Source organism: Suricata suricatta, chromosome 13 (assembly GCF_006229205.1).
Source record: "Suricata suricatta isolate VVHF042 chromosome 13, meerkat_22Aug2017_6uvM2_HiC, whole genome shotgun sequence".
Classification (NCBI taxonomy): Eukaryota; Metazoa; Chordata; class Mammalia; order Carnivora; family Herpestidae; genus Suricata; species Suricata suricatta.
This window is the reverse complement of record NC_043712.1, coordinates 85,270,800-85,281,893: the sequence shown is the minus strand read 5'-3', so window position 1 is coordinate 85,281,893 and position 11,094 is coordinate 85,270,800. Positions and strand designations below refer to the sequence as shown.

The window sequence follows — 11,094 nt, the reverse complement described above, 5'->3', positions numbered from 1 at the left end:
GGGCCCGAGGCAGCCAGTCTTGAGGTTGGGGCCGTACTGTTCTGAGTATGCCTGTGCGTCTACATACGCATCCAGGGAGGGCAAACACCTCCCCCCAGGGCGAGGCAGATCTAGCGCAGGGTTAATTCCTTCATCTCCGGTATTTATTGAGGACTCGGTTTTGCTGGGTGTGACTAGCCCGTGGTCTGTGTTCTGCGTACTACATGTAGGTGGTTTTACATAAAACTTGCACAGTGGCGTACATTTTGGATACAGTTGTTTTACCCGGAAAGAGTTAAACAAACTGCAGAACCAGAGCTGTCACTGCTGCCTTACGCTCCTCAGTCGTGTGCACTGGTTGGGGTTTGCACGGCGCGTGAGTACCTGAATGATAAAGGCAGAGAACAGACTGTGCCGGATGAGCAGGACGCAGCTGCCCCTTGCACCCCGCAGGGGCTGGGGCCCTGACCCCTTTGCGGTGGAGAATCCGCGTGTAGCTCCGGACTCCCCCGAAGTCCACCGTGGGCCGGAAGCCTCGTGCTCACAGGCACTCGGTTAGCCCCCGCTTTCTTACGCTGTGGGAACTGTTTATTACAGTCTCACAGTAAAGCGAGCCAGGGAAAACGGGGTTCAGAAAATCAGGGAAGACTTTGTCAGCATGGTACACGTTTACGGAAGAAACTCTGCCTCCGGCGCCGGCGCAGCTCAGCGGCGTGTTGTGGGAGCGCCCGCCGCGCTCCTGCGGGGGGTTTGGGGAGAGGAGTTCGCTCCGGGCTCCTGGGCCGTGTTTCCCTCGGGGGCCGGTGGCTGATTCTGGTGCCACAGCGTGCGTCCGCCAGCCTTCTAGCTCCCTGGTGGTCGTGTGTCACCTAGGGCCCCGCCAGGAGGCGGATGGCTTTCCTGGAGCGAGGCCACTGCACTTCCAAGGGGAAGGCGCCCGGGATTAGGGGTCCTGCCGGGCTCCTTGAACACGCACAGGTCCTGCCCTGGGAACTTCTTGCGGAGACGGCGGGTCCCCGCTGGTGCTCCCTCGCCCCTCAGAGGGGAGTCCTTCCAGGACTGGGGTAATCAGTACTGCCTCATTTTTTTTTTTTTAAAGGGCGAGAATGCAGGAAAGAATGACTGAGCTTATCAGACTAGTGGTTTCTATCATGACTCCTTAAGGCTGACTTGGTAATTTTGAAGGGGTTATAAAACGCATAGCTTAAACCAGTTAATAGCTGTCCCCTGTGAGAAATTCAGATACCACCGACCTCGAGGAGAAGCAAGCCCAGAAGCCAGGGGGTCACAGACTCCTGTTCTCTGGGGAACAGTACCCTGCCCCTTTGACTCTACCCCCAGATGCCCAGTAATCCACCCACTCACGCCAAACTTCAGTGGTTTCTGGGTCTGTGCACAGAGTTGAGCGCTCAGCACCGCAGTCCTTGCCCCAAAGACAGACTCCGTGCTCGCTCAGTCTGGCTTCTTTCAGTCCATGTGCTATTTTCTAAGGTTCATCCATGTTGTCGCCCGTGGGGCTACTTCGTTCCTTTTTATGGCTGAGTTACTTCCCATTGTGTGGAAATAGTGGATTTCGTTGATCCATTTGTCAGTTGGTGGACACCTGGATTGATCCCACGTTGAGGCCACCACGAATAGTGCTGCTGTGAACATTTGTGTGTAAGACGCATCTTCTTTCCTTCGGGGGTGCCCAGGGATGGAATTCCTGGGTCACATGGTAAATTTATGTTTGACTTGAGAAGAAACTGCCCAACTAAGTAGTTAAACTTTTATTTCAGAAGAAATGTCAAATTCAAATAATTATAAGAATTTTTCAAATTTTACGTGTATTTGGAATTTTTTGAATTTTAGATTTGCACTAAGTGAGCAGCCTGCACTCAGCGCTGATGAGTGTGGGGGGGGCGGCTGCGTACTGTGCTGGTGGAGTGTAGATCGATGCGGTTTGGGGCACTTTGGCCGTGGGCACCGCCTGAAAAAATGTGCGGACGCTTGCGTCTGACACCTCCAGCCGTAGGGTTGATGGTGTGGAAGTGCGTGCACGGAGACACACAGATCGAGTCCTGCAGTTGTCTTGGCTTCTAAGAAGACTGGTGCATTGAGACCCCCTTCCAGGTCCACGCCCAGGAGACTGCTTGGATTGCCGGTGACCTCAACAGTGTCCCCTCTTCCGTCGTTACTTCTCCGCGCCCTGTGAGGTCATTCCCGTCGGCACACGACGTGCCTTTCCTCTCCTCTTCAGGACTCCGCTTCCGACCTCCTTCACCCCCGACCTCTGCTCGCTCCTGTTCTTCTCCGTGGCAGAGTCCCTCAGGAGTGGGATTCCGTGTCCTGCGGGGCCCTGGGAACACCCAGCAGGGCTCTGGTCGACGACCCAAGTTCAGATGCCCCCCCCCCCCCCCCCCCCCCCCCCCCCCCCCCCCCCCCCCCCCCCCCCCCCCCCGCAGCACACACCCTTGGCAAGCAGCCTTGAACAAGTCACACGGGTGCCCCGCGCTTTGGTCCCTCCTCTGTGAAGTTGGGGTACGTTAGTACTCACACCTCAGGAGTCCTCACCACCACGTGACATCCTCAGCTCTGCTCTCTCTCATCCGAGGGCTGCCTTTGTCGTGTTTGTACTTTGGGGAGCATCTCACCCGGGAGCTGACTGACTCGCCCATCTGTCTTCCTTTTTACACCAGAACTTGACCCGTCACCCTTGGCAGGTGATCAGTGAGAGGCAGGAGCAGGGCTGAGCTCTCTAAGCGGGTGAAGGCCAGGTAGCAGATACTTAAAACTGTAAATTTTGAGGGGCACTTGGGTGGCTCAGTTGGTTAATTGTCTGACTTTGGCTCAGGTCATGATCTCACAGTTTGTGAGTTTGAGCCTCACATCGGGCTCTGTGCTGACAGCTCAGAGCCTGGAGGTGCTTCGGATTCTGTGCCTCCCCCTCTCTCTGCCCCTCCCAAGCTCATGCTCTGTCTCTCTCTCTCTCAATAAACAAACATTAAGAAATGTTTTTTAGAAATAAGTAAAACTGTAAAGTTCATTCCTGCTGATGGGTCTTACATTTTTTCAAATAATTTAAAAAAGGTTTTTTTTAATATTTATTCATTTTTGAGAGGCAGAGACCAAGCACAAGTGGGGGAGGGGCAGAGGGAGAGGGAGACACAGAATCCGAAGCAGGCTCCAGGCTTTGAGCAGTCAGCACAGAGCCTGACGTGGGGCTCAAACCCACAAACTGTGAGATCAGGACCTGAGCCGAAGTTGGAAACTTAACCAGCTGAGCCACCCAGGCGCCCCTGTGTGTGCGCACTTCTGAGTAGAATTAATGAGTCATCACATGTGCAGCTGCTCAGCTTTGCTAGGTAACTGCCATATTTAGATGTGAAAATCCTAAATAAAATACTAGCAAACTGAATCCAGCAGTGTGTGTGTGTGTGTGTGTGTGTGTGTGTGTGTGTGTGTGTGTACACATGATTTCCAACGGAGTTGAGCTTATTCCAAGAATACGAGATTTTTTTTCCCCTTAAGTTTCAGGTGTTCAGAGCAATTATATATTTGTATATACTGCAAAATAATCACTACAATAAATCTAGTTAACATCCATCATCGTAGATATAATTTTTTTCTTGAGAACTTTTAGGATCTACTCTCCTAGCAGCTCGAGTATAAAACAGGATCATTCACTGTGTCCCCATGCTGTGTGTGCCATCCCCAGGACTGACTGCCTAACTGCAGATTCGTACCTTTCCATCACCTTCACCCATTTCAGCCCCCCCCCCCCCGGCCCCCACTCTGGCAGCGATCAGTCTGTTCTTTTGTATCTCTGACTTTGGGTTTTTGTTTTGTTTAGATTTCACGTATAAGTCAGATCAAATGTTACTTCTTTTTCTGTATGACTGACTTTGCACAACACCCTCGAGGTCTATCCATTTTGTTGCAAATGGCCAGATTTCCTTCCTTCTTATGGCCGAATACTATTCCATTGCACGCACATCCCACATTTTCTTTATCCGTTCGCTCACTGGTGGACACTTAGGTTATTCCCACATCCTGACTGTTGTAGATGACGCTGCAGTGTCCGTGGGCGTCCACACTGTCCTGGTGTTCATTCCTGCCGGCAGTGCCCGAGGGTCCCCTCTTCTCTGCCTCCTCGCCGGCACTTGTTAGCTCTGGTCTTTTTGGTAAAAGCCATTCTAACAGGTGTAGAGTGATAACTCTTTGTGGTTTCGATTTGCATTTCCCTGATGGTTAGTGACGGGAAGCCCCTTCTCGTGTACCCATTGGCTATCTGGATGTCTTATTTGGAAAAGCATCTCTTCAAATCTTCTGCCCACTTTTAATTCGATTTTTTTTTTTTTTGCTATTAAGTTGAATGAGTTCTTTGTATATTTTGGATATCAACCCTTATCAAGATATTAGTTGTGCAAATATTTTGTCACATTCTACAGATTGCCTTTTAATTTTGTTGATGGTTTCCTTTGCTGTGAAGAAACTTTTTAGCTTGATATATTCCCATTTATTTAATTTTTGTTGCCTTGGCTTTTAGTGTGGAAATGCAAAAAATCATTGCCAAGACCAATGTCAGAGAACTTACTAAACCCACATCGGATTTGGTTTTTTTTTTTTTTTTTTTTTTGAGAGAGAGAGAGGGACAGAGTGCAAGCAGAGGAAGCGCAGAGAGAGAGGGAGACACAGAATTCGAAGCAGCTCCAGGCTCCAAGGACAGATCATTGTTTACATGACCTAAGCCAAAGATCATGACCTGAGCTGAAGGACGCTTAACCGACCACGCCATCCAGGCGCCCCTAGCTTTGCATTTTATGGTCAAATATTTAATCCACTTTGAGTTAAGTTTTGTGTATGCTGCAATAGAGGGGTCCAATTTCATTCCTTGCGTGTGGCTGGCCAGTTTTCCCAACACCATTTATTGAAGAGATTCTTTCCCACTGTGTATTCTTGGCTCCTTTCACATTACGTGAACGTGTATGTGTGGGTTTATTTCTGGGCCCTGTGTTCCGTCGATGTGTATGTTTTTATGCCAGCGCCTTACTATTTGGATTACTGTAGCTTTGTAGTGTGAAAGCAGGAAGTGTGGTGCCTCCAATATTGGTGTTGTTAGGATCAGCTTGGCTGTTCACGGTCTTTCTGCTTCCATCTAGCTTCTAGAATTGTTCTGTTTCTGTGAAAACTGCCGCTGGAATTCTGATGGCGTTGTGCTGAGTCTGTATATTGTTCTGGGCGTTACGGACATCTTACCAGTATTCGTTCTTCTAGCCCCTGAACGTGGGGTGTCGTCTTTCCATTTATTTGTGGAACTAAGTAGCCCTCACTTTCTCTTACAATGTCTTAAGACTGACCTAAGTGGACAGGTTTCTAACCTCCTTGGTTAGGTTTATTCCTGGGTATTTCATTGTTTCTGTTGTAATCGTAAATGGGATTATTTTCTTAATTTCTCTTTCTGACACTTTGTCATTAGTGTAGAGAAACGTAAGTGACTTTTGTATATATAGATTTTATATCCTGCAACTTTAGTGAATGGTTAAATGAAGATGGTTTAGTATTTGGAAATCAACCTATTTCACCACATTACCAGAATAAAGGAAAAAACCATCTCAACTGATAATCTCAACATAATCATCTTAGTAGATAAGGAATAAAGATATGTCCCTTCATAGCAGTACATTTATGATGTTCGTAAACTATGATGTTAATGTAATGTTACTTAATAGGCATTTTCCAAGTTTTCCAATTGTTCCAGTAATGACTGAGTTTTTTTTTTTAAGTTTATTTATTTTGAGAGAAAGGGAACACGAGCAGGGGAGGAGCAGAGAGAAAGAGAGAATACCACGTGGGCTCTGTACTGTCAGTGCAGAGCCTGATGCAGGACTTGACCTCACAAACCCCGAGATTACAACCTGAGCCGAAGCCAGGAGTTAGACACTTAACCAACTGAGCCACCCAGGTGCCCCAATTTTTGTTTTTCTTAAAAATCAGAGTTCTAGTCTAGGATCAAATAGTATTTGATTGTCATGTTTTAAATTAGCTACATCACAATGATGAGAGAACACACACATCACAAATACAGAAGTGTAAAACTTAGTCGCGGTGAGGTGTGAACCTCCAAGCCCCTAGTGACCGGAGAGGCTGGGCTCCTGTCCCACCGCCCGGTGGCTCCTACCTGCCCCTCCTCAGGTGCCACGCTGCCCTCTCGGCCCAGAGTAGCCGTATCGCTCAGGCACTCTCTTTTCTGGTTTAGCTTTGCCTGTTTTTCAGTATGGTTTTCATAATACTGCATTTTGTTTATTTTTTTAATGTTTATTTTTGAGAGCGAGGACGTGCATGTGTGCACCAGCAGGGGAGGGGCAGAGAAAGGGAGACAGAATGCGAAGCAGGCTCTAGGCTCTGAGCTGTCAGCACAGAGCCCGATATGGGGCTCGAACCTACGGAGTGTGAGACGTATGACCTGAGACACTTAACCAGGAGCTACCCAGGTGCCCCTCTGTCGTATCCTAATAGCATAGTTTTGGTTACTAACATCTGATTGTAATAGTATTTCAGTGTGTTAAGATTTGACCACCTGGGTTTCCTCACCATTGTTTCCCTTCCTCCTTCCACATCTGTGTCCTCCGTGCATATTGTCGGGTGGCATGTTATGTCTGTCAGGGCACTGGTGATGGTAACTTCCGGTCTTTTGATGTTAGTATTTGCCAGGTTTCGCTACCTTGAGAAGTTACTCCTTTCCCTTCTGTAATAGGCCCTCTGGGACTGTACCTGCCTTGTTTCTCATGAGTCTCTGATCCTGGTTACAGCAGACATTGAGATTCTTGCTCCAGAGCATTTTCACTGTGACGTTAGCCAGGTATTAAAGGTTCTGGCTGCATCATCTCGTCCACTGCTACTGGTTGGTATTCTCGAAGACTTTGTTTTCCCTCGTTTGTGTATTTGTTTCCATGTTTTATATGTTTTTATTTTATGGACGATCTGTTCTGCTGCTGTCATCTTCACGCATGAATTGTCCCCGGTGAGGCCTGCGGCTTGCGCCCTTCAGGGTGCTTCTTGGAGCACGCTCTCACCTCCTGGCACGAGGCGTTCTGACTACTGTACTTCCCTAGCTCCGGAGCTGGGCAGCCATTCCCGAAGGACTCCCGCTAGTGGATAGCGGTATTCAGAAGCACAGATCTTCTGGGTGGTAGGGTAGTTGTGGTTTTAATTTTTTTTTCTTTTTTTGCAGAATTTCATACTGTTTTCCACAACAACATGGATGGAACTAGAGTGTATTATGTTAAGTAAAATAAGTCAGCCGGAGAAAGATATGTGATTTCACTCGTATGTGGAATTTGAGAAACAAAACAGAGGAACATAGGGGAAGGGAAGCAACAATAAGATAAAAACGGAGAGGGAGACAAACCATCAGAGACCCTTGCGTACAGAGAACAAACCGAGGGGTGCTGGAAGGGAGGTGGGTGGGGGTGGGCATTAAGGAGGGCACTTGTTGGGATGAGCACTGGGTGTGGTATGTAAGTGACGAGTCACCGGGTTGTATGTTAACTAACTAGAACTTAAATAATACCGTACTGATGTCAAAAAAGAAGAACAAAGATCTTAGTGCTTGGTATGTTTTTTTTTCCTTTGTATTTATCCTGTTTAGGGTTTACAGAGCTTTTTCAATTTATAACTTGATGTTTTCTACGACTTTTAGAAAATTATTGGCTGTAATTCCTGCAGAATGTTGCTTCTGTTCCACTCTGTGTCCTCTGTTTCTGGAACTAACCGTGCCCCGTATGTCTCTTGGATACATTTCTATATTTTCCATCTTGGTTTTTTTTTTTTTTCTGTGCTCTAATTCTGTTGCTCTATAATCCTTTCTTTCGTTGTGTTTAACATGGTAGTAAACTATCTACTAAAATTCTTGACATCAGTTTTTACAGGGTTTCCATTTGACTCCTTTTTTTTTTTTGATAGATTGCACTTGTAAAATTCTTGCTGTGTCTCTGAACATATTCATCACAGTTATTTTTATTTTTAAAAGATAATTTATTGTCAAATTGGTTTCCATATAACACCCAGTGCTCTTCCCCACAAGTGTCCCCTCCATGACCATCACCCCTTCCCCTTCCCCCCTCCCTCTTCAGCCCTCAGTTTGTTCTCAGTGTTCAAGAGTCTCTCATGATTTGCCTCCCTCGCTCTCCCCGGCTCTCTTTCCCCCTTCCCCTCCCCATGGTCCCCTGTTAGGTCTCTCCTGTTAGACCTATGAGTGCAAACATATGGTATCTGTCCTTCTCTGCTTGACTTATTTCGCTTAGCATGACACCCTCGAGGTCCATCCACTTTACTACAAATGGCCAGATTTCATTCTTTCTCACTGCCATGCAGTACTCCATTGTATATATAAACCACATCTTCTTGATCCACTCATCGGGTGATGGACATTTAGGCTCTTTCCATGTTTTGACTGTTGTTGACATCGCTGCTGTGAACATTGGGGTCCATGTGCTCCTATGCCTCAGCGCTTCTGTATCCCTTGCGTAAATCCCCAGCAGGGCTATTGCTGGGTCATATGGCCCATCATAGTTATTTTAAATCCACGTCTGGTGACTTGTATATGGGTCACCTGGCTGTTTGCTTCTGTAGTGTGACTCCACCCTATCGCCATCTTTTATGTCATTTTTTCAGTAGGAAACCAATTTATTTTTTATAAAGTTATAAACATGTTGATGTTCTTAGAGTCCCAAAATATAACGACTTGATGTGCCTACCAGAGTCAACTTTTTGCTAAATTTTGTTGGAACAGACAGTCCCTGAATCTCAGTGGATTATTTCTTGCTCATTAAATTCTGGTTCCTGAATCAGTGCGGTTGTGAACATTGCATAGTTTGTTCCATGTGTGCCCTTCGCTCTGGGACACAGGCTGAACGAGAAGCCCGGTCAGGGAGGTACTGATCTCATGGCCAAAGCCAAAAGGTGGGAGGGACTGTGTGATGGCCCCTGAGCGTCTTTGCAGTTGAGGGTCCTGTTTCTCAGCTCACAGGCTGTTGGCCAAAGCAGTTGCTGGGGCCACAGCTGCAGGGAACAGGGTGAGGACGTGGCTGTGCCCCTTCCGCGGGCGGCGTGATGAGTCACGTGGGAGGGAGCAGTGCGCGGCGTCCAGCAGTAATACAGTTTACCTTCCTGTCCCAAAGACCAATCTCCCGCGTTTGAGAAGCCGTATATGCATTAAAATGTTAATGCAGAATTATGAATAATGATAAAAATATAAACAGTAATAATACAGAACTTAGGGTATTTTCAGTGAGAGGTTCAGTTATTAAAACGATCATTTTATACCTAGTAACTTAGGAGAACGTGAAATGAACGTGCAGCGGACGCAGCTGGGTGCCTGTGACCAGACGTTTGTAAGACGACTGAAGATAGACCAGTGACAGTACTTGTAGGATGATGGACTGTTGGGTAGTTTCTCATTTGTAAGCTTAAATTTTTTATAGTGCTGTTATTTTATAATTAAGGATAATTTTGTTTTCTGAAAGGTGATTTCTCATTGTAAAAGTTGTACACACTTATCAGAGAAGTGTCAGAAAATACAAGAAAAAAGGTGAAAAAAGCGAAGCCTGGCCCTGTCCCCCAGACGCCCGCAGGCCCGCCTTGGGGGTGCTCCAGCATCGCCGCGTGACCTTGTGCCCGCCCTCCCCTGTCCCGCAGGCCCCGAAAACCCGTGGCTGGTCCAGGCGTACGCTTCGGCCGCTAAGCACCCGTTTGCATCCGTGGTGGCGCAGGAGGTTTTCCAGAGCGGAGTGGTCCCCTCGGACACCGACTTCCGCATCTACCGCGACTTCGGGAACATCCCAGGTACTGGGGCTGCAGGCGCGGCGAGTGTCAGAAGCAAGTGTTGTTTTGCAAGTTTGTGAGTAAACAGCCTTTACTGAGAACGTGACTTCTACGTGAGAGCTGCGTATTCTGACTCAACGGCACTGATTTCCCGATATCTTTCTTTTCTTTCAAACTTTGGTCTATTTAAATGCTTGCCTTTTCTAGAACATGTCATGGCCCATGCGGTGGCAGAACAGGGGGCGGCTGGTTAGCACTTCCCCCCAAGGTGGGGGCACATCCCTGAGGGGCCTGGGACTCTCGCCATGGTCTGGCTCTGCCGGCTCCCCTGGCGCTCGTGAAGCCGGCGAAGGCTCCGTGGTCCCCTGGGCTCTGTGTCCGCACCCCTTGCCGTGTGACTTTCAGCGTCTCCCCGAGGAGTGTACCTGCTCGGCCATTATGTACCACAGCTCAGATGTAAGAACCCGGAAGGGAATGGACATCGATCATTCATAAGGCTGACAAAGCAGTCATGTCACTGCGTTGACGTTTTGTCGTATCGGAATTTAGCACATTAAACAAATAGGCCTAAAGAAATGTTGATCTTTAAAGCAAAATGACATTTTGGTTTTCTCTTCCTGTGTGTCTTAGGCATTGACTTGGCTTTTATTGAGAATGGATACATTTATCACACCAAGTATGACACGGCGGACAGAATTCTGACAGATTCCATTCAGAGAGCAGGTTGGTATTCGCATGTAAACGTGTGATCTGTGCGAAGATGGAGGGTGAGGGCTGTAAATACCCACAAACCTGTAAACATCCCGGGGACTGTGTGGCAGGTGGCACCTGTGTGGTGTGCCTGAGCCGGGTGGGGCTTTGGAGGTAGAGAGGAGGGCCCGGATTCTAGCCTTGAGGTCTAGATTAGCAACGAAGAACATAGGATTGTTGATGGTGAGGCCCTGGAAAGAGTGCAGGCCCAGGGTTACCCGTGGGGTGCGGAGCAATGTGCGTGTGGCCAGAATGGAAGCCATACGTTGGAGGAGGCGCAGGACTGTCTTTGGGCAGTTTGCCCAGGTACAGAAAAGTTACATGGGTCCAGCTCAGCTGTGAGGGCGGGTGAGTGGGTTTTAGAACAAGTGTCAGGACGCACGGAGCAAGGGAGTTCACGTCCTTCCAGAGAGGTCAGGAGTAGTCGGGAGGGGCTGCTGCTGCTGAACCTTGACTCACAGTTGGTAGGACTGGGACCTTCGTGGAAGGGAGGGCACTCCGGGCCGGAGCAGAGCGGGAGGCGGGGTGTGCGCGTGTGCGCTGCTGGGGGGCAGAGCGGGG

At 48.2% G+C, this 11,094-nt stretch overlaps 1 protein-coding gene across 1 annotated transcript in view; it reads left to right on the top strand.

The window, feature by feature from the left end:
* ERMP1 (endoplasmic reticulum metallopeptidase 1) overlaps window positions 1-11,094 on the top strand; it is a 40,315-nt gene that overhangs the window by 4,756 nt on the left and 24,465 nt on the right. The window contains exons 4-9 of the mRNA XM_029919690.1: window positions 577-805; window positions 1,222-1,327; window positions 1,831-1,888; window positions 2,092-2,354; window positions 9,584-9,804; window positions 10,414-10,506. Coding sequence (XP_029775550.1) covers window positions 577-805; window positions 1,222-1,327; window positions 1,831-1,888; window positions 2,092-2,354; window positions 9,584-9,804; window positions 10,414-10,506 — 970 coding nt within the window. The remainder of the gene's footprint in view (window positions 1-576; window positions 806-1,221; window positions 1,328-1,830; window positions 1,889-2,091; window positions 2,355-9,583; window positions 9,805-10,413; window positions 10,507-11,094) is intronic.